The sequence below is a fragment of the Wasmannia auropunctata genome, unplaced genomic scaffold (assembly GCF_000956235.1).
Source record: "Wasmannia auropunctata unplaced genomic scaffold, wasmannia.A_1.0 LD336106.1, whole genome shotgun sequence".
NCBI classification, from domain to species: domain Eukaryota; kingdom Metazoa; phylum Arthropoda; class Insecta; order Hymenoptera; family Formicidae; genus Wasmannia; species Wasmannia auropunctata.
In genome coordinates, this window is record NW_012026784.1 from 797,349 (window position 1) to 820,641 (window position 23,293).

General features: G+C 40.7%; 3 protein-coding genes across 9 annotated transcripts; 1 reads left to right on the forward strand and 2 right to left on the reverse strand.

Annotated features, from left to right (window-relative positions):
• Positions 1–382: 382 nt before the first annotated feature.
• LOC105451122 lies at positions 383–13,233 on the reverse strand. The gene is made up of 14 exons (XM_011691389.1): positions 13,064–13,233; positions 11,878–11,993; positions 11,619–11,752; positions 11,298–11,409; positions 11,019–11,222; positions 10,789–10,892; positions 10,516–10,648; positions 9,687–9,950; positions 9,317–9,551; positions 8,874–9,225; positions 8,576–8,720; positions 7,912–8,161; positions 7,759–7,806; positions 383–2,598 (listed from the first exon to the last, which is right to left on the reverse strand). The coding sequence occupies exons 1-14, from the start codon at positions 13,176–13,178 to the stop codon at positions 383–385; spliced, it is 4,428 nt and encodes a 1,475-aa protein (XP_011689691.1). The 5' UTR covers positions 13,179–13,233.
• A 796-nt stretch (positions 13,234–14,029) lies between these two features.
• On the forward strand, positions 14,030–18,394 carry LOC105451092. Of its 6 annotated transcripts, none has more exons than XM_011691345.1 (3): positions 14,030–14,857; positions 15,131–15,299; positions 15,373–18,394. In XM_011691345.1, the coding sequence occupies exon 3, from the start codon at positions 15,410–15,412 to the stop codon at positions 18,206–18,208; it is 2,799 nt and encodes a 932-aa protein (XP_011689647.1). In that variant the 5' UTR covers positions 14,030–14,857; positions 15,131–15,299; positions 15,373–15,409; the 3' UTR covers positions 18,209–18,394. The 6 variants fall into 6 exon arrangements, with proteins under 6 accessions (XP_011689647.1, XP_011689664.1, XP_011689656.1 ...); XM_011691362.1 differs by having other exon boundaries at positions 14,030–14,684; positions 14,779–14,857; positions 15,131–18,394; XM_011691354.1 differs by having other exon boundaries at positions 14,030–14,624; positions 14,779–14,857; positions 15,131–18,394.
• A 672-nt stretch (positions 18,395–19,066) lies between these two features.
• On the reverse strand, positions 19,067–23,054 carry LOC105451130 (lipase maturation factor 2-like). Of its 2 annotated transcripts, none has more exons than XM_011691402.1 (10): positions 22,711–23,054; positions 22,045–22,228; positions 21,773–21,874; positions 21,362–21,546; positions 21,090–21,268; positions 20,718–20,967; positions 20,431–20,633; positions 20,079–20,325; positions 19,740–19,956; positions 19,067–19,638 (listed from the first exon to the last, which is right to left on the reverse strand). In XM_011691402.1, exons 1-10 carry the CDS (start codon positions 22,802–22,804, stop codon positions 19,365–19,367), a joined length of 1,935 nt encoding a protein of 644 aa, XP_011689704.1. In that variant the 5' UTR covers positions 22,805–23,054; the 3' UTR covers positions 19,067–19,364. The 2 variants fall into 2 exon arrangements, with proteins under 2 accessions (XP_011689704.1, XP_011689712.1); XM_011691410.1 differs by lacking the exon at positions 22,711–23,054 and adding an exon at positions 22,303–22,484.
• Positions 23,055–23,293: the final 239 nt, after the last annotated feature.

Here is a 23,293-nt window from a genome sequence, read left to right on the forward strand (position 1 = left end):
GCTCAGAGATGTGTATAAGAGACAGATATATATATATATATATATATACATATACACACAACCTGTATATCGATTGATTTCCCAGTTGGAGATTTTATCATGTTATTTTTACTGACGATGAGATTAATATCTTGTTAACGCTGTTAGTATATATGCGTGTGTGTATGTGTATGTGTATGTGTGTGCATTCACAATACACATAATAAAACTCTGACCAATCAAGTAATTTTGTATAGAACGATGTTTACCGATATAGTTTATCGGTATCTCTACAATATACACAACGAATTAATCAACTATATCATATCGCTGCTCTATCTGCGTTCCCGCGGTTAATAAAACGGCTTTGTGTCAACTAGCTCCTAACGAAAACCATCTCATTTCAGGTGAACGGATTGCTCCGCCTCTTCAACGATCCAAATCGCTTCTCCGAAACTTCGCGGATCACCTCGAAGGGCGCTACCTTCGTCCGTCCCGCCTGCCTCTCTTCGTTTTCGTCGCTGGGGAAATCCTCGAAGCTCATGTTGCTGAAACCGGTGGTCGCGGCCGTTTTCTTGCCCTTCGGCGTCTTCTTGTGGCTCACCGATTTGGTCTTGTGGGACGCCTTGTAAGTCGGTAACACGTCGACGACGTCACCGTGGTTCTCATTAATCAGGTGATACTTGGACTTGTCCTTCTTGTTGTGCTTCGGCGTGTCGTCGTCCGCGACGACCAAAGGCTCGGGCGACATGGGTGACATCATGTCGGACGTGATGTCCACCTTGGAAACGCTGTTGACCGCGTGCACGGTAATCCTGGCGGTATGCGTGGTCGTCTGTATCGTGTAAGCGGACGGCGGTTGCGGCTGCGACGGCGGAGTGGGTGTCAGATGAACGACGGTGTTCTTCGGGGACTGCACGACGCCGCCGACCGGCAGCACCGTCGTTAACGCGACGTTGTCCACGACGTTGTAATTCGGCGAATGTGACTGAGATAGCGACTGCGACAGCGATAGGGACGTCGGGCGTTGCTGTTGCTGCTGCTGCTGCTGCTCGTTGAGCTTCAGCGAGGCGAACTCCTCGAACGGGATCGACCCGAAAAGATCTTTGGACGGTTCCGCGCCGGCCGTCGGCTCGGAGTTCACCGTCACCATGCCGTACTTCGACGTGGACGCGATTGTGCTCGAGTGACTAGCGTAATAATTGTCCGGCGCCGCGTTGTGGGATTGCAGCGGAACGCAGTTGGCGTAATCGATGTACGAGGAAGGGCCCGCCGGGCTCAGGATCGACATGGGTTGAGTCGACGCGGAGTCGATGCTCGAGAAATTGGACTGAGCATTGTTGAAGGGATTGGTGAATCCGCTCGGACTGAACGGAGAGGAGCCAAAGAGGTCCTTCTCGATATTCTCCTCCTCCTCCTCCTCGACGATGCTGACGTGAGAACTGCTTTTGACCGGAGACGACGTTTGGACGACGCTCGGCTGATGGAACGACGTCGGTTCTTCGTAAATAGTCTTGCTGTTCGCGATTGCGATACTCTTGGGATATTTGCAGGACAGAGCGGCGGATTTGGTCGACGGAGGCGTGGGTTTGCTTTCCACCACATCCGCAAACACCTCCAGCGGTATGGGCGAACTCGAGATCGGCGTCACCAGATTCGTCGAGTTGTGGGGCGAGTTCCTCGCGCTGCCGACCAGATCGACATTCCTGGACTCGCTCTCGCGGCTGTCGCTGCTCTTCCGCGAGCTGCTGGACCGCGGGAAGGGCGCCAGGGCGAATACGTCGTCCTCCACTTTCCAGATCCCGTTGTTGAGCGACTTTGACTTCTCGTTGTCGTTATCGGACGAGCTGTCGTCGTTGCTGAACAGCAACGGCTTCTCGCCGTACTGATGTCCCACGAAGGGATCGCCGTGTGACTGCTCCGGCTTGGACTCGGGATCCAGCTCGTCGTCTAACAGCAGCGGCTTCTCGCCGTACTGATGGCCGACGATCGGGTCCGCTTTGATCGTGGGCAGCTGCTGTTTCTTCTGCCGATGTGTGTAGTGCTTCCTCGGCCTCTTCATCCTGTAATCGTCCTCGTGCGTCGCCACGGACTCGCATTCCGCGTGATACGCGGAACTGCTGCACGTGCGCACGCTCTCGGAGATGGTTTCGTCATGCTTGCCGCACACGTTGCCGCCCTCGTCGTCGTCGTCTTCGTCGTTCACCTCGCCGTCGTTGCCCTCCTCGTCGTTCATCGCGCGGAGGTCGCTGGCCGAGCCGATCGAGTCGTCCGACTCGTAATCCACGTTCGTCGCGTTCTCCTCGTTATCGTGCTGGGCGGCGACTCGCCTCCTGCGGCTCAGCACGTTCTTCACACGTCGCTTCTTCGCCTTCTTCGCTCGCTCCTTCGCCTCCTTGGCGCCCTTGTCACTGTCGCTCGACACCTCGTCGGCGTTGAACGCCAGCTTCTCGTACTTGGAACGATCCTCCGCCGGCGCGCGGACGAACGGCGGCGAGACCGGGTTGGGCTCCGTGATCAGGGACGCCTCGTCGTCTACGCCACCGCCGCTGCCACCGTGCTCGATCCCGGGATTCCACTGCGCCAGGGGTACCCTCGCTCTATCGTTCGCCGATTTTCCTGCAAAACAGAGCGTCGCGTTACATTAATACAATTATCATACGTAGCAAGACGTTTCTTTATATTAATGATATCTTTTTTTTTTAGAACTAAACTATCAAACTTTGAACCTCCGTTATCACTGAAGCGTAACGTACTTACCTAGATTCTTTTATTTTGCAAAACATCATCAGAGATACGATTCGACAATGGTCTACGATACACGGTTTCGATTCCCTCAATCAAAACTCTTACACTATGCAGAGCATCCCAAATCTTATAATGAAGAGACACACAAACTACGAATTCGGTAGAAAATTTTCAGTATAATCTGGGACACTCTGTATGTATGTAGAACAATATAATATATGTTTTTTAATAAGTCTTCCTATTAATACACGGAGAGAATTTTCTTTTAAAATTTACCCTGAAAATCATGTTAATTGTGGGACAATATAGTATTTAGGCAAATTTTACTGTGCACTACAATAAATTTTACTGCGAAATCCTATTGTAGTGCACAGTAAAATTTGCCTAAATACTATATTGTCCCATAATTAACATGATTTGCAGGGTAAATTAAAAAAAAAATTCTGTCCGTGTAGGATAAAATATAAGCTATTACATATGCATTTACCTCCCAATATAAGAAATTATATTCATAATCATTTCTTTAATTTACTCAAATATTTTTGCTAGAATTATATATAAAAAAAATAATTTTACTATACTGTCAACTTATAAATTTCGCTTTCGAACAAGCTATTAGATCAAGTATTTACACCTCGTAAAATTTATAGATATAAACTGATATGACTGACTTTATGATATAAAGCGTGATATCGTTTATCTACAGAAGAAAAAAGAATCAGAAGAAACGGGAAATGTCTGATTAGGTCTGTTGCAAATAGTGCACTTTGCTGAGTATGAATGTGCATTGATATTTACAGTTTTTTATCATTCGAATGAGCTTCAGAGAAAGGTAATGTTAGATTCTCTTCGACATGGAGAAAGTGGTACAATATACACGTATTTTAGGATAAGCTACTTGTTAGTTACCGCCACCAATAGGTCTGGAACAGTCCTAATCAGATTCAGAGGATTGAGGATAAGTGTTAAAAACGCAGTAATGCTCTGAGCAACAGGTTCGCCGTTCAAGCCAAAACCACGAGAATACACATATAATATCCCTGGGCGAGAGGCGCGCTATATCGTTCCCGCGCACAAAGGATTCGACAAAGTATTGCTGCGTTTTCTGCCAGTAGCGTTTTCAGAAAAAAACAAATACTCCGTATGCTAATTTACATTTTATTGCTGCAACATTATTTGTCTTAATACAGCGAGAAAGGGTATTGTCCGAGGTGTTTTGTCAGCCCCCTATAGTGCTCTGAATTCGCAAAAAACGACTTCTCTCTTTTTCACACGAGTCTCGCTACAGATTAAGAAAGGAGCATGCTTGTATTTCGATGAAGTGACGAGTGGATAACAAGTACCTTTACTTCGATACGATGTGTCGCAACATAACATAGTACATTATTAGAGACACTATGGGAGGCAAACAAAGCAGGACAAGATTGATTAAAGAAAGATCTCGTAAACAAATTCGATTAGAGACGAAAGGGCTTGTGCCTCCCAAACTCATTAGGTTGTTCCAGACATTGGACAGACAAGAGTGTATAATTTCTCTCGTAAATCTTTTTTTTTCCTTTTTCTCTCACAGAGAAACAAAGCACATTTATCAATTGTCGTCAATTGTCTCCGCCTTGCTGTACCATTACCCTGAAGGATTCGTGATACTTACACACGCTCAAGGAAGAATTAACATTAACGGCGATTCTGGTAATACTACTAGTGCCAGTGTAAAGGAGCTATCCTAATTTCGTTGAACTTTTTTCTTTGCTAATAAAATTAATTCTCCCAGATACAATTTTTAAAAAAATATCAATATGTACGTCGTTATATCTGAATCATTACTCTGCTATATAGAAACTCCATTGGGAGATAATAACAATTATAACAAGTACATACAATATTGATTAATACCTATAGCACTTGTTGCACACGATGTAAGATATGTTATTTGATATAGACATTAACGCATTGAACAATAGATACAAATATGCAAAGTACAAGTAATACGCAAACACAGATCGTGATTTTTTACACTTTTACGTAAGATAAGGTGATATAATTTGGACGACGGTGCCTTATTTTTCTCTTACAAGCTGCAGATGCTGCAGTGCTAAATTACATCATCTTATCCCGAAATTTTGCGTACAGATCAAAGAAGTACAAGTAGAGAAGTATTAGTTGTACCAAAATGAAACCCAAATTAACAAATACCGTGGTAAAAGCAGTGTAATTGAGATGACTGTGAAAAGAAACGAACGAAACGAGAGAAGAAAAAAAAAGTACACACGGTCGAAGGTGAAAGAAATGAAAGATGAAGGAAGAAGAACGAGAAATGAAAATAATATCGCTAACTATTATTTGCCAGCCACTGTAGTATTACCATCGCGCGAAGCAGATACAATCTCGTGATCTTTATATAATAACCCTTAATGTACGTCTGTATGTAATATATTCACGCATTGCGCAGAGAATCGTCATTTTTGTGGGAAGGAAAGGTTCGTGCCGATACTTCCGCACATAAAAATAAATCTTCGTATTCGACAATATATTCCGAAACGAACAGTCCTTTCACTTCTCGCGTTTTAATACGCATGCTTTTAATCGCATTGCGTATGTAATATTTTCTTGGAAATACTTGAAACCTATTCTTCCCACGTTCCTCCTTTTATATGCTATATATAATACAATTGTTATAACACATGATACGTTTGCACGTATATGTATATGAGTAGGACAAAATAGTGTACCTAAACTTTGTATATATCACATAATATATAACATAATTTTTATGTATATATATATATATATATAGCAGTATGTGTGTATGTACGTGTGTATTCATTTATATTCATATTTATATATATGCATATGTAATATTTATATGTAATTTGTTCCTCCCTTTTATCAGTACACCAACTATTCCGTACGGAAACACTAAAAATAAAAGCTAATTTTTTCGCTTTGTGCACTATGTAGGAACATCTATTATAAAGACAAAATCTTTTTTTTTATCCTATATGTTCATCGTATTTTCAACAATACGTAATAATTACACTTGTTACAACATAATCAATATATAGCGTATCTCGATTATAATGTTCGATGTATTATCCTTACTGTAACTTACTATTTGAGGTAAGTAGAAGTTAATATGTAATTCACTGGTAATATATAGTCTATACCATCCCTTTCTCATGTAATTGAGCATAACTGAGCAGATTTGCATCACAATCACTTTTTCACAGATATATCAGCGAACCAACCGATCGTCCTTGTCAAAACCCGTCATGGTAATAAAGTGTAAAGAAAAACGTAAAAGAAGACAAAAATATTTCACGAATTTATGAATACTATTTTAAGTATTTCAACAAGTATTATAAAAATGGTTCGAATAAACAATTATATATGTATGATTGCATATATGCGTATCGTTGAAAACTAAAATTTTTAATAACTACGCTATAATCTTTCGTAAATAACATATGAGTAAATGTACATAGAAATGAAGTCAGATTTGCTTGCAAAAAAATAATTTGTGCACAGATTACACCTCTAGCAATTATCTATCCTATTATATTTAACAGATAAGATTTGTTCAAAATAACGAGAGCGCATAATGAGTTTCTGAAACTCATTAGTTAACTAAGGCATTTTTTCATTTTCATTTATATGAGTAGTAGCATCTAAGCTTAGTAACTTATCACACGTCTTTGGTAAATCAGACAGTAGTAAAAACCCACGATTCTTTTATTCATCTAAATAAACATTATTTAGAAACATTTTACAAAAAAATATTAATTTCTTCTAAATTTAATGAAGCGATACAACAATACGATCAACGTTATTACACACTAACTGATTATGTATTATATCACAAATCAAGTTTTGCATGTAATACTAATTAGAGAGAAATTGAGAGAGAAAACATTTACTTTATATATTACTTTGAAAACATTATTTTCCTTTCATCGCGTTACTTCAAATTCTATTAATGAAAATTAAGATTTATGTACATGGAAGTGCAGAAAAGCGTAACATGCCGATATCGTTATTTCAGCATTTTTATCTACATCTATTGTCCACAAACATTTTGTATAAATACATTGCTATCTGTAATCTTATTCAATGATCATTCTGTTGTGAGCAATATTGAAAATAATATATTTCTCTCCAAGGAGAAAAAAATTGATAAAAAGAACAATTGTAATAGATATTATTTTCTAATTGTAGGGACAAAATTTTTCTAATTTTAGATGATCATTCTTCACTTCTGTTATTAGTCTTAATCTATCCTCACATGTGTTATTGTAATTCAAAACGTGACGTGCCCACATAACTTCTGCTGATCGTCTCGTAATCTCATTTAATAATTTTGTCAATTGCATACGAAATTAAATTTAAAAAATATTACGTAATAAAAATAAAAACAATTAAGTTCACTTGTTACGAAACTGTGATGATTTAAATTCATAATTCATATTAAAATAATATTTCTCTAATTTGTTTGTATGTATATATGTATATAAAGCTGAAATATGAAATTTTAAAGACAGTCTTAGTTGTATAACAAGATTACATCTAGTACTTTGTTTCTTCTAAAATAACTCGATATTAAAATATTTAAAAATAAAACTGATCGAATTAAAGTATCTATATTGTAAATTACATTTATAAAGCGATCTATAAGAAACAAACGTTAAACTAATAAAGCTATATATGTATATTCAACAGTATGTATATAAAAAGAAAAAAATCTCAACATTTTAAATGGATAGTTCTTCGGAAATTCATTACTTGAATTAAATATCGAATTTCATGAACTGTCTTGGTATACTTGATATACAACTGAGACTAAAAAGAAAAGACGAAAGACAATGGTTATAACTACTGCTTAAAACCACGTAGCGATGATGGCAAACGGAAGAAACCAAGTATTAAGACAGCGAGCGAATGGTTTTCAAATCAAGTATAGATTAATAGATTAATGTAGGAACAAGAGTGGAAGAGAAAGATGATGAAGGATAGTGTAAGAAGGATTTTATGCATTACCTCCAGCAATAGCAGCAGTCTTTGACCCGATTTTATTCTTCTTCCCTGCTAAGGAAGAATTAAAACGTTAATAGATGTATTTCAACTTCATAATAAAATGTATTTATGTTCGTACTTTTTTGGGACTAATATAGAACTTTGACGAAAGCTTACTTGGTAGGCTAAAGGGTGCAGATTCAAAAGGATCTTCCGGTAATTCGGTATACGTCATAACAAGACTTTCGCGACTTTTCACCCCGCTGATACTGGTGTTGCTCCCTCTTCTTATTTTGTCAAACTCAGCACCGAAGATATGATCTTCCGTTAACTGATTAAAAGGTTGTACATCCTCAAACGGATTCCACGCCGCTACATCTGCGCTCAGCGATCTCCCCTCTGATCCCATTAGGCTTGAAAGTTCGCCCTGATAAAAATGTAGGCAAGTTTTTTTTAAGTATTAACTATTTTCAAGCGACAACCTTCAGTATCAGTTACTTGAAGATGAGGGATCACTAATGTAAATGATAGTGCAGTGCATAAAATAATATAAAAATATTTAAAAAACCGAGATTCTAAATAAGTAAAAATTAAATTTTATATTTCTCGTATAATCTACGCAATCTTTTATTGAAGGAAATTTTTATTTTACTTGTATCACAAATAATTTTTCAATTTAAAAAAAAACCATCGTATAATGTTAGATATAATTTTAAACTATTGTAAATATAGAACAAAAAACTTTTCCAATAATAATATAAAAACCCGATTCATATTTCGTAGACAAACCGAACGCCGTTTAACAAAAATAAACATAAAATTGTGCGCTTCGTGTACTTACAACACGTACATGCGAGGCACTAGTTGCTATGCAAGGCCTTGTATCACTCGGAAGTTCTGGTGGCGTAGTGGTCGTATCTTCGGTACGCGGCTTGACCGAAGCCTCATATGGCGCTAAGAATTGAGTGGTTTCGGTTGCAAATGCTCTGTAAATCGAAATGACCATTGTAAAATAAATAAAAGTATATTGATAAGAGAAATAAGATAAAGATTCTCAAGATCCTCGGACGCGGCATTAAATTGAAAGAATTACTGAACATGGATACAAAAGGGAGACAGTGTTTTAAATAACGACTTACTTGTTAAAAGCACTCGTGTCACTGACGTTCCTCCTGTGACGCGAGGACGACAGTGTCGGACTGTCAGGCGGGGATATGCTCGAACTTATATTTTGACTCAAACTTTCTGTCTTATTAACCGGCTTCGGTAAAGCCGGCGGCGTCACCGTCAGCGGAGTCCCCATGTTAGGCCCCGTCGGAATGGACAATTTCGACGGTAGTGAGGTGACTGGCGGATACTTGGACGACGACGACGGGTAACTAGGATTGGACAGTTTCGGAAGAATCTTGCTGGGTTTCGGTGCAACGGGAGGTGGTATCTTGGCAGGTGGCGGCATCGCTCTCGTGTCGTCCTTGAATGGATCCGGATATCCTGTAAAAGTATTGAGAAAAATCGATCGATCACTTTTTTTTTGCTTTTACTCCGTGGAGCTTAAAGCGTGCCTGCCATCACTCAGAATTACCTGACGGCGGAAATAGAGCCTCCAAATTCTTCTCGTTCACGTTCGTCGTAGCTCTCGAATCGTGCTGCCTCGAATCGAAGTAAAACGCATTTTTATCCTGAACGGTAACGGGTGACTGCTGCGTCAAAGGGGAGTGACTGATCATCGGGCTTTGCGACTGTCCGTACTGCGGCGGCTGTCCTTGCGACTGGCCGAAGGGAATATTTTGACTGGGGGTGCAAACGTGTGGCGATACCTGACAGAACGAAATGATTACATTAATTAAGCATTTTGCCAAAGGTAATCTATTCATCTAAAGTATCTAAGCAAGTATTTTTCGTGCATCTCAAGTACAGAGATATCGAGTACGTTTGCGAATTGTTAGCCTTACTTGAACGTAAGAGATAGAGTTCGCCGGTGTAGTCTGCGTCTGATTTCCTTGGCCCGATATTTGTCCTACGATTTGACCGCCCAAACTGATCGGTCCCGTACTAACGGCTTGCCCCTTCGGTCTCTGCCTCGGCGTCACCGACGTGCCCTCGACTGTCGTCGCTATAGGCGTGGGCTTCGGAGTTTTTACAGATGCCGATCTTTTAATATTCTCGGATTCCATGGGTGGGCATGGTAATGAATCTATCGTCGGGGTTGGGACTTTCTGTAAAGATAAATTCGAGAGAGCAAAATTACTATAAAGCAGTATATAATTGATTTGATATAAAGCACCCCACACGTTTCCTCGGTCAAACTGCTCCGTTTTGAGATATGTGTAGGTATCTTAAACAAATGTTTTCATTGCTGCAATCACAGAAAATCAAGAAGTATAAACTTTTAAAGTCATACAATTTGAGTGTGCCAATTTTTTAAGATAACTTGATGACCTTCTTTTAGGTGTAATGAATATACTTAAGTGAGCCCTTATATGCAGGTATTTCATATATTCACGTACCCACTATATCTGAAAGAAGGCATTTGCGTTACCTAAAAGTTACCTGAAAGAGATATGGCAAACATTCAAATTCCATAACTTCAGAGCTTCGCATTCCATTACCTTTTGATTTTCTGTGATCGTGGCAATTAGAGGCATTTGTTTAGAATTACAAAAACTACAACATATCAAAACAAGCAATTTGACCAGAAAAACCTTTACATAAGAAACATGCGGGATTTTTTAAATATAATAATACTACTACAATTATAAAAATATTATCTAATCTACGTACGTGTAAATTTTGCACAGGGCACTCTTTGCCCTGAATTTGAAAAGCAATTACGGAAACTTGATAAATATCAGGACGTACATCAGGATCTGGCTCAAGCATATATCGAATTAAACAATGAAGAGCTTTACTATATCTGTAACGTAAAAATATTTTATGTGTATATCTAATCTACTTAACTACTCGACATGTATGTAATCATATTATTCATGTATTTTATTCGTTCGTTAAGTAACTGAGTATGCGAGCAATTTGTATCAGCGATTTTTCACATACCTCGAGTTATCCGGTATAGTGAAATTTCCGGATTGTATGGCAAGCGTGCTTTCGCCAAACGGTAGTGTAAAATAGCAGAGTTTATACAACAGACATCCTAAAGCCTGAAAGACGGGGATTCTATGTAAAAAAAAGACTCGCAACGCTGCTAAAATTTTTTAAATTTTACGATTTTTATGTGTGCGCGATGCACACGTAAATGTAAAAAAAAAGTAGACAATACACATTACCCAAATATCTGCTTTCGTAGTAATAGGTTTTCCACAGTACATGTCGACCATTTCCGGTGCTCTGTAGCTTAAAGTGGTGTATTTCTTGATCTCCTCCTCGACCATCGCGGCACCGTGGACGCTGGGATTGAGTACTTTTCCCGTCGCGGATCCAAAATCGCACAGAACGTAATGACCGCTGTCGGCGAGCAGTATATTTTCCACCTATCGCGAGACAATTAAATGTAGCTCAAGATATTTCCGACGACGTCGTTACGTAATGCCCGTTAAGTAGTTCACCTTGAGATCTCTATGAATTATGGGAGTTTGACAATGATGCAACCTCGATACGGCTTCGCAAACGTCACAAAAAATTTGCAGAACTTCCGATTCACTGAAACCTGTTTGCAACCTAGAAATGAGAAAATTGTATAATGTATGCCATAAATCTCAATATCATTAGATAAGTGAAGATAGCAATAAGACTGGCAATATTTTGCAATTAAATGCAAGTGTGACATATATATATTTATTTACACATACCTATGTGTATAAATAAATACACAAAAAAAATGCCAAAATATTATCAAAATAGAAATGATACAAAGGGCCACTCCTAACCTGTTATTCATCATTTGAAGAACTTGGGATTTACAGTAAGGCATTAAAAGCAGAAGTTCGTGTATCTCTCCGGTGATGCGACTTATGCTACTATCTACATATCCTATAATATTTTTATGACCGCTCAGGTTGCTCTGTAAATAGAAATAATTCATTCAGCCTTTAATCGCGACATTACATATTTCTATAAAGCAAGAAAATTAATTAGCGCTACTAATTAATACTAACTAGCACTCTCATTATTCACGAAAATACTCACAGCAATTTGAATTTCCCTCTTGCACACGTTGAGATCATGTTCATTGTTGACATACATCCGTTTAAGTGCATACCGTCCACCTGAGGCTTTTGCCAAAAACACAACTGCAAATCCTCCTGTAAAAACAACAGATGCATTACACGGGATAAGTACACCACGGAAAGGAAGAGACAGAAAGAAAAGAAATAAAAATGTTTATTATTTAATTATAATCGTATATATATTGAAAACAGAATAAAGAAAGTATATTCTAATCGGAATAAAAAATATATGAAATATCCACACAAGGTTACTGGTGGAACATGTTGTGGATTGTAACTTGACACAGATACAGTTACAAGCGTGGTAATAAAAGCTACGATACTCGGGCTTTATCTCAAAGTAAATTTACTGATTGGACAATCAATTTCTGTTTGTCAGCTCTGGACATATCGACATGTAACAATAAAACCCTATCATCTGGCATTTTCATTTCTGCAACGCGATGCGACAATTTCAAAAGGTTTCTCGGGTGCAAATCCCGCGGCGATAGCTCTCCGGAAGATAATCGACGATCCCGATTTTATTAACGGCGTGCGAAACGCGCATTTCACAATTGACGTGTCAAAAAACTCCTGAAAAGTAACAATTAGGTATTAACTCTGTGACGCTCATGAGCAAAATATTAGATTTTTCGCGCATATTTTTCTCGCAGCATTGGCTGTCCGAAACGTCCGAAAGATAATTGACACATTCATCTCGGAGTGACGAAACTGACACTCCTCGCGGGACCGCGAAGTTCATCGACGGCGTGAAACGCGCACTTCGCGGTCGGCGCATCGAGACTTCTGGTCTCGCTAACGAGCTTAATGACGTCCACGAGCCAACCGTCCGCCCCGGATGCGAGCGCGAGATCGTACCGCCGCGTTGCTTATCTCTCGTACCGTCGCGAGGACGAGGACCGGGAGGACGGAGAGGAGAGAAAAAAAGCGGGACACAGCCAGGCGAGACGGGGGAGGGCGGGCGCAAGGCGCTGCGGTGTAAAATAGAACAGGGGGGATCCTCTCTCGCACGCTCTCGTCCACCGGAGGCTGAAATACGGGCGCACGAGAGAGCGGACGAAACCCGCGTGAGGGAAGTGCGACGCGCCCGTTTAGGTGCGCGTTAGGTCGGCCGCGAGAGACCGACGTGGTGGGGCCGCGCGTACCTTCCGCCAGGACCTCCTCGACGGTGACCGTGTGGCGGCCCACGGTGAACACCTTCCCCAGGTAGCTGTTGGGCTCCTTCGACGTGTTGTCGATCTTGGAGAATAGCTTCTTCATGCTGGCGCGCTTCGTCCACGACGTCGCCGACGTTGATTTGACATAGGGCCCCTAGCGCTGCGCCGCGTTGCGCTCCGCTCCGCCGAGCCCGCCGATCACCGCCCCCGGAACGGCACGGCACGGCACGGTACTCGGTACGATACGGTACGACGGCACGGCGATCTGGCGCGGCGCTCTCTCGCGCGGCTGGACCTCTCCTCCTTCTCCGCCGCCGCCGCCGCCGCCACCACTACTACTACTACTACTACTGTCTAGGAAAGAGAGAGAGAGCGCGAGAGAACGAGAGATAGATAGAGAGCGCGAGAGAGGGAAAGAGCGAGATCTGTATCCCGCGACGCGGCAGGTTGCTCGGCAACGGACGGTCTTCTCCTCACGTTGTTTAGGATCGACCACGGGGCGCGCCGTTCCTCAACCGAGGGATATCGCCACGACGGTAATCATGATAACAGTCGTCAGCGTATCATACATCACTCCGCCCGCCGCTGCCGCTCCTCGCACGTCGACATATTCGGGGCGCGGGTCGACTGCGCAGCCGCGCCTCCGCAGCGGCGACGTCGGAAACATATGTGCGCTACTTCCGGCCGAATGTCAAAATCGTCCGTTGGCTGGCGCGCCGCGCCGTGCCGCGCCACTCCGCGCCGTCGTATGTATGCGTGCGCGCGCAAAAAAAATTTGTCCAAATCCTTCGTGTAAAAAAATATCACCTTCACAGATCGAATTCGGGATCAACGAAAGAACGGTGTCTCTTGCTCCCCGATCTCGCTTCTCGATACGCGGCCTGAAATTTTGGAAAACCGCCCGACTCGAAAACACCCGCCGGTACAGCGTTTCCGAAGTTACGTCACCGGCCACGTGACACCGAGCCTCGCACGCTCGTGTTTGTGTTGTTGCGACGCAGAATGTGGCACTCGCGACACAACACCAGAGTTAAACACTCGCCTATTCGGAGGCCTCAAGTTCCTCAACTATGAGCCTTCGGTATTCCCTCTCGTGTCGATGATAGCGCGTGAAATGTCACCTCTTAATTTCCGCAAAGACCGGATGAGCGAATTAACCGTTCGCAACGACGGACGCGTTATGGCGCGCGCGAAGTAAAGCCAGCCGCGGGACGCGGCGATGAATTCGTTAACGAAGGCCGCGTCTGTCATTCGTGACGCCGACGTCTCTTCTACCTCATCTCGTCCAGGTCTTAAACTCAATATTTCCCGTTTCGTCTCTCAACCGGGCGCGCAGAACCCGACGATCGCACCTCATCCGCGGTGAGACGTATACGTGACTGAGGAGACGAAACGGCGTCTGCTATGCCTGCGCCGCTTACATGCGCACGATTCATTGTGCGGCGAGCAACAGCGAGCAACGGTACGCGCTCGGTCCGCCGTCGATGTCGATCTCGCCCAATCTTGTGTCGGAATTCGAGAAGGAAACAGCGGGACATTCGTTCCCAAGGTAGCGGATATATTGATTGAAGAGGAGAGGAGAAAGGGACTCGTGCTTCTCTGCGCCATAGTAATTCGTGCTGTGAATGGACGAAGCGAACAAAAGCGATCGCTCTGCGATTCTAGGATTTTCTTGTTTTGATTTACAAAATCGTACGTTACAGGGTGTCATTTATTTTGGGACGCACAAAGTGACTTCCTGGATGTCAACGCTATTTCGCGCCATTCTCTCAATCGAGCCACGTAAGTTTTCTCTTTATTAAATGTCCTATCAGACAATATACTTTATTCTAATGTGATCAGACCGCCTCGTTTTCGAGGTAATTATTTCACTCCCGCCCAAAATATGAACAATTTATTATTTTTTCAATAAATTGCTATTGCACTTTTTATCCACACACTCTCCCCCTCCTCCCAAAATAAAGTTATCCCACTTTTGATTTAAAAATATTTGGTCACATTAACTGTATCAGTCCAGTGATTAAATTTGTAAATGTTAATTTTTATTTTCCACAGTGCCAAAGAGACATGGAAAAAGTGTTTGCCATGAATGTACAGGATTTTACTTTGATTAATAACGATACTGCGTGTAGCATTGTTTGTACTGCTCAATGTTGCGTGAAAGAACTTTCTGAGGACTTTAGCTTTGTTGTTTTGTATGCCCGATTGTAGGAGCCACCGATACGTAAGTTTCACCTTCGTTTCCCTTCAAACTTTTACTCAGACACATTGTACATTGTTTGATTTATTTGCCACAGTGAGTGAGAGGCAGACAAGAGGCGTACATCGTTCGCCATGAGCGAATCCGACGACTCAGACATCCTAGCTGATATCCAGGCTCTGGATGAAGCTTTAGCCTTGAAAACGAATACAAATTCCCAGGAATATGTTTGCAGCGGCCATCGATCGGACGTCTCGTCGGACGTCGACCTCGAGGGAAACGATCTTGAGGTCGACTACTCCGAGTATCTCGGTAACAATCAGCACATCGACGAGTCTCTGAACGCTTACGAGATTAATTTGAAGTTGATCATGGGCTTGACGATAGCCAAGAGGAAATTGACTGCAATGCTCGAGGAGTGTGAGCAGAAGATAAAGCTACTGGACGAGAGGACCAACTCCAGGGAGTTGAGCTCATATTCCAAATTGGCACTCAGCAACGCCGGTATTCCGTACTTCAAGGACAAGGATAACTTCAGCGCGCCAAAAAACTACGACACCAAACTGAAGGAAGCCCGTGGTGAGCTGTGCCCTTTGTCTGTAAAGAAGCCGAATCGCTGGTCCAGTAAAGACAGAGACAAACTTTTAGAAGCCATACACGATCAACTTACCGAATCGAATGAAAAAGAGGCCGATGAGCCTAATGATCCAGCTAAGAAAATGAAATTTGAGCTCCCCATAAATTTCGACGAGAAGGTAGGCGCGTTGGGTGAGAGAGAATTCGATTGGTACAAGATTTCTGTTATGACTTTCATCAATAAACATTCACCGGGCGAATGCAGGTCCATGTGGAATATCTACCTGCACCCCGACTTCCGGAAAAGCGAATGGACGAGCATGGAGGATAAGAAATTGGTGAGGTGCGTGAGAGAATATAGATTTCAAAATTGGGACGCTATTACGGAGAAACTGGGAACAAATCGTAGCGCGTATCAATGTTTCATTAGATACAACACCATAAAGAAGGTGCCGTTAGCCGGGCGTGCCTGGACCAGGCAGGAGGACAAGCATCTCTTGAAGATAATGAACGCGGTCAAAGTCGGAGACTACATCCCCTGGTCCGAGGTCGCCAATCACCTGCGACACAGAACCAAGCAACAGATTTACGTACGATGGATGTACAGAAAAGCGCCGCATTTGCGAAAAGGCAGATTCACTTACACGGAAACGATAACCCTTCTGCAGGCGGTGCAGAAGTACGGCGAGAACTTCTGTAAGATTTCGAGCAACATAATGCCAAATCGGACCTCGATACAACTCCAAGAGCGTTATAATACGGTGATGTTGAACATGAATTCCAACAATTGGAATTTATGGTCGCTCAACGACGATGTGACATTAATTAATCTGCACTTGAAATTCAATAACAATTGGTCCAAGATAGCCAAGTATTTTTCCAACAAGACGAGGACCCAGGTGAGACATCGGTATAACGCATTACTGAAGTACGTAATGAAAGGTGTCAGTATTGAAAATATACCCAGACCGCCCGCCACGATGCGCAACAGAAGATACATAAGGAATAAAAAATTGTCCAAGGGCGCGGAAAAAGTTCATAATAAAATTAAATTGCACGAAATGGAACACACTGTAAATATTCTTGATATCGAATTAAGGTTGTACGAGAATCTTTGTTTTCCACCTTTAGTTAAACCGAATAATTCTGAAGAGGAACCTTACGACATCGAAGAGCTTGCGCGCGATACTAGAAGATTGTACAGCACGTTGAATTTGTTGAACGCCAATCTTGATATTCCGTCTGATTTTCTGAAATACGTGCAGTTAAATGACAAAGAGAAAGAACTTTTGGTCTCTTTAAAGGAACACATGAACGTAAGAAGCGTCGGTGTACGGAACGACGAAATAACGGAGAATTATAGAACGCGAATGTTTGGCTACGCCTCGGAAGTTAGTCAAGGTGATTTCTTTATACCGCCACTTCCATTTGACGGATACGTAAGGGTCAAAAAAATTCAACAAAAACGAAACGACACGTCTATAGACTACGATTTGGACGTTAGCAAAAAATTTCTTGTTGACGTGCCCGCAGATTTCCATGTAACTGCCTGTACACTTCATTTCGTTAGCAGCGACGAGGAAATGCAGTTTCGCAAATTTGGTCAGTTCTTAATAAGCGATTACCGTGATTATTACCAGCAAAATGTAAATTTGTATAAGTCATTAAAATGTATCTCTTCTTGTGCTAGAAGAAGCCCTTCGAATAAGGCTTCGTCGAAACGTGATAAGCTGGATACGAGTTCGAAGATAACTGTAAAAGATTACGAACAAACGGAATTAAATAAATTGAGGGAAACTTCAGTCGGTAACAATGTTAAAGAGGAGAACGAAGAAGCGATGGATAACATAATTCGGCCAAATCAAGCGACTTTATTAGGTTTGAAGAACTTGTTTCTCTGGAAATTACTGTACGACTGTCAATATGAGTCCCACGCGCGATGTAAACTGATTGCGTCGTTCGAACGTAACTCGAGGTCGAAACAAGCGGTGACGAATTCTCGACGACCTGTGCAAACAGAGAGTGCCGAATACCAGTTACTGCGAACTCGCCTACTGCAATTGTTTAAACTTCCCATAGGTTTGTCGAGAACCACGTTGTATGTACAGGGACCCGACCAGATATTTGTACAAAAGGAGAAGCCTCGAAAAGTTATTCTTTCGACTATTTCAAGGAAAAGACAATTTAAAAACTGTGCAGATTACGAAGATATGACTCATTTGAAACGAAGTAAAAAAGATGACTCAAACGTTTCGGTTAATAACGATTCTCAACCCACCTCGGATCCTACAACGGAAAATCTACCTAGAGCACGCAGTTGCAGAGTAACTCGCAAAAAAAATAAAACTGCAAAATAACGCATAACTCTCGATACCGTTCCCGAATCAGTATGGAAATATTTGTAAGAAGCATTAAAGTTTTATTTGTATCTGCAAACATCTGATACACTTTTTTAATTTACATTTTCTTTTATATTAAAGTAAAGTAGGCGTAGAAAAGAAGACTAGCTTTTATTTATTACAAATATAGTTTTCTGAAAATAATTCATAATGTATTACATGAACTGTGATAATTAACAAGAGTCTGGAAAGGTTTAGAATACATATATTCTAAGTATATATGCATGCGCATGTTACAAACACATCTAGTATAATTGTAAGTAGGATATAAAATTTATAGATTTTAGGGGAAGGCCATAAGAACGGCTATACTGACAGATGTACTTTTAAACAAATGCACGTTTATCGAAACCTATTTACAATCTATATGTGTAAATAATGCCATGAAACATGTAATATTTGTAAAAAAAAAAAATAGAAAAAATGCAATAGCAACGAGTTTTATAAGAAAATATGCTTTATCTTTTTTTTTCATTTCTTATTTTCATTATGATGGATATATTTTCTCTTGTTTCATATTATATATACTTAATAATTCTTAAAATCAGCAAAACTAATGCTATACTGAGCGATGCATAATACATAATGAATTTATAATATATGAAACGAGAGATTCGATTTATACATACATACAAAATATATATATATATATGTATTGAATATTACAAATCATATATCACATACTTTTTGTAATAAGTAAACGTCAAAGTACAGATTCACATCAACAGTGTAAGTGGAATACATACTTTGAACATATTCATTTATCGGACACGTCAAATTCTCAAGTAAATATTAATTCTATATAAAATAAAATGCTTTTCCCTGTTCTCTTCTTACGAGTTATCTCAGTAGATTTATATTTAATGCATTATTATGTTATTATACACGACATAATATTGTTTAACAGAGATCTATTAGATGGAAGAAATGCAGACGTTATATTTTACATGCAAAACAAGTATCTTGTGTCACTACGTTAACACTGTATGCAAATAATTATTCAGCTGGTATACGTATATTTTACAGCTTGCATCTTATATCTTGTTAATATTCAATACCTTGTAGTTTTGTAACTTATTAAGTTTTTATGATGATTATCGCTCACAGAGAATAACTATTTCTTTTTCGATACCGAATTGCCGTAACCTGTTATGAATATCGCGCAACCGGCTGTGAAGACGCCCCACAAAATTATACTCGGTTCTACTTTACTGACCAAAGATCTAAGATTGTCCAGAATTAATTTGAGTGGTTCATTTGTGACCTTGACAGCCGGCTTCTCTTGAAGAATCTTCATTTTCGTCAAATATTCGATAAGCGGAGGGTGACTCTGACTGAATATCGGGAAATACTCTCCTATTCTTTCTCTAGTCCACCAAGCATTCGATCTGTATGCGTAAGAATAGGAATAAATTACATGTTATTCTCGTCTATAAATTCAATGTATATAGCGTGATATACACGTTATATATAAGATTCTAGTACTCACGTCTGACTCGACGGCGTATAATGATAATAATAAAGACTAGCCCTAATGTATTTCGGGGGTCTGTCTCGGAATGGATGTTCGACAGTATTCATTAGAGCCAATACCTCGGGCTGCCCGCTCAATAAACGATAGGCTAGCGACATTAACCACGGATTTTGATGATATGTACCTAAAGCAGCGAACCACATTTGCCAATCGAGACGAGGTTGATGGGGTGCTGGAAAAAAAAAATATTGTTAAAGAAAAATTTACCCTTTATTACACAAACGTGCTTAGCTTATTAATAAAACGAAATAATGTATTGACATTAAAATGTTTTGACATGTGAAAATATCTCACCAACGAATGGTAGCGAGTTGTTGACATTTCCTGGCTTGTATAAAAACTCGTACTCCTTCCAGGGTCCTTCAATGCTGTCGCTTCCCTCTATTACAACTTCAGGTCTACCGTCGACTCCCGTCATACGGCGGAACAGTCCGTAACTGTTCACTATATGAAGATGCTCCACTTTCGCATGAATCTGCTTCACGTTAACGAGTTGTGCGATCGTCGAGTTGTGCGATTGATGCAACGCGGTATATGGTACCTGCGGGCATTTACCTCGTGCTTCATATGTATATAACATGTTGCGTACGTGCCGTCGTGCCGAATTTTCAGCAACCCAGGCTTAAAAGCTGTCCGATATACTTACAAGACTCACAGCAAAGATGCAGCATACAATCGTGAAGTACAAAATTGTCGATATCGTTGTTTTTAGTTTATCATACATCCCTTTTGTGAAAAATACAACGCGTATCAGTTCCTTTAACGTCAATCCGAGGGATACTAAACCGAGATATATTGCAAATAGTATTGTGCGAGATAGAACGCGATCAAATTCCTCCGGTGTAAATGCTAAAAAAATGAAAATACGATTATGATCAATGCAAATGCTAAAACCAAATTATTATTAATTATCGATAAAACAACGATAAATACCGATATTAGATTCAATGGTCCAATTGTCTGTTATCTTAAGACCGTATAAAACACATGTCCCGTATATTATTACTCCATAAACTAATATAGTTGCTAGTGCAGAGACATAATTCTTAACATGAGACTTATCGTTTTTAGATTTTCGTTTGTAAAAGAACTGATCGTCCAGTAAGGATATGCATAGACAAATCGTAAGGAAATTAAAGAAATTGTAGTTTCCAGTAGCAATAATGAAGACTTGTAGAATCACCTAGAACAGCAATGTTAAAGTATTGTAATAAAAAAAACCGCTAATCCCAATTAACTATTCAACATAATTTTATAAATATTCTATCACAGAGAGACAATTGACATTGAGAGACAATTACATACCTGCAAATAAAATGCAATTATTCTAACGTTTCTGATCGGGAAGAAAAATAAAAGTGGTACAGCCATCTCGATAACGTTTACAGAAACGGTGGACAGTCGAAGCAACCACGTTGGCAAATGATGCGCGTACCACGCCAGAGGAGTTGGTATACATTGCGATTCAAAATGGATACTTAGAGCTATATACAAAACATATTAAAAAAATTTTTCCGTAATTATAGTGCGTAAACATTACTTTTATGTATATCAGATTCCGTGAAGATAATTTTTACCATCTAATTTCCACCAGACTGGACAGCCTGAGGTAAGTTTTACTACTCCACTGGCAAACATAAGGCGGAAAAGCAACCAACGTACAGCCCAGAGAGTTACCCCGTCGCTTATTCTGCCGCGATAAGAATACCAAATTGGTGCCACAAATATACATAGAAATCCAACCTCCAGTAATAGAACATCCCTGCAAGTCAAATGCATACATAAAATTTTAATCATCAAGCAATTCAATTATTTTCACATAATGAATTATATAATCTATTCACAAATGTATGTATGAATAGCATACATTTTAATTATTTCTTCATTATAATACAAAGAAACATAGTTGAGTGACAAATACACTAAAGAGATTTGGCAAAATTGAAAAATCTAAATTATATAAATAATGCAGAAATCTTGGAACTCACCATTGGAAGAACATAAATGTTTGACCAATCTGGTATACAGAATAATACAGAGACCATAGCCCTGCGAATATTGGCACGATGCAGAATTTCTGCGAGACAAATCTGCAATCAAATGTAATTTGAGTATTAATGATCTCTCGTTATAATTTCATGATGAGAATTACAATATTTATATTCATGAAACATAATGAAATTTATCACTTCTGGATAGACTGTATATTTTTCCGCATAAAAATATTTTCTTAATATTAATATCTATTTTTTAAATGTACCCTGCAAAGGAGAGAATGACTCCGAGAAGAGACAGTACGTCCAGCATATAATCAACGTTTAAGCCCAGATATGGCGCGAGCCACAAGAACGTCGGCTTATGCTTCATTTTATTGAGTAACGGCCCGCGCGCCTTGAGATCCAGCTGCGTCCTGGCTGGTAGAAGCCCATTGTCGCCGTACAATCCTGTTCGATATATTATTAATTAATAACATCGCAATGCTATACATTCTAAATCTGTCAAAAATTTACATGTATACCCTGAAATAAGATGTGTACATTTTTTACGTTCTAAAATCGAACTCCAAGATTACAATCGATTCACAACGTAAGCATTACAATTCCGTTACATAACGCCACGAAGACACGTAATCGCTCGAATATACCGGAATACATGCGAAGGATTGTTATCTTCCTGTAGTACCGTGTATGTATGACAAGCGTCGCTAATCGACGTATGTCATTCCCTTGATACAGGGACACAGGGTACAGGCATCGAGCGCGAGTTTTCCTGAGTGTTAAGAGCGCGGGGAGGAATAACGGGGGGGAGGGGAGAGTCCCGTGCCCACGCAGGGAGGGAAAAAAAACTGCGATATATCGGTCGGAGTTGGTCATACCGGAGATACGGCCGAGAGGAGAGAAAGAGAGAGAGAGATGCGGCGCCTCACCTGGAATCTGCACGTAGAAGCTGAGGAACGCGAACAGATATATGATGCAGATCCCGCGCAGGAACAGGTTACGGGTGTAGCGTAATTGCACCATGGCCGCGACCGTGAGAGATTTTCTATGCAACTTTATGTGAGAAAGCACGCGTTTAACGCGCGCGGCGATAACGCGCGGACCGTACGTATGTCCGCCCGCCGGGAACGCGACGCACACGCACGCACACAGCTGAACGCAATTGCACACCACGCCAACGACGAGTCGAGTATGCACATACACACGTCGGGCGCTGAGACGCGCAACGAAACGAAACCCGCCAAACTACCCTCCCCGCGCGACAGCTTCCACCGTTACTTCGAGTCCGCGTCCGCAGCCGTTGAACGACGAGGCGCGCTTATTGGTTGTATTGTAGGATTAACATAAATTTGAATTAAATTGATTAAATTCAGATATCTCCATTTTCCAGTAGATATCAACTTTATATTTTGATTTAATTGATTACTTTTTATCTTCTTCTATTTCTAAAAAGGGATAAATTAAATCAAGACTAAAATTAATTCTATTGATAGAAATGGACACTGACAAGAT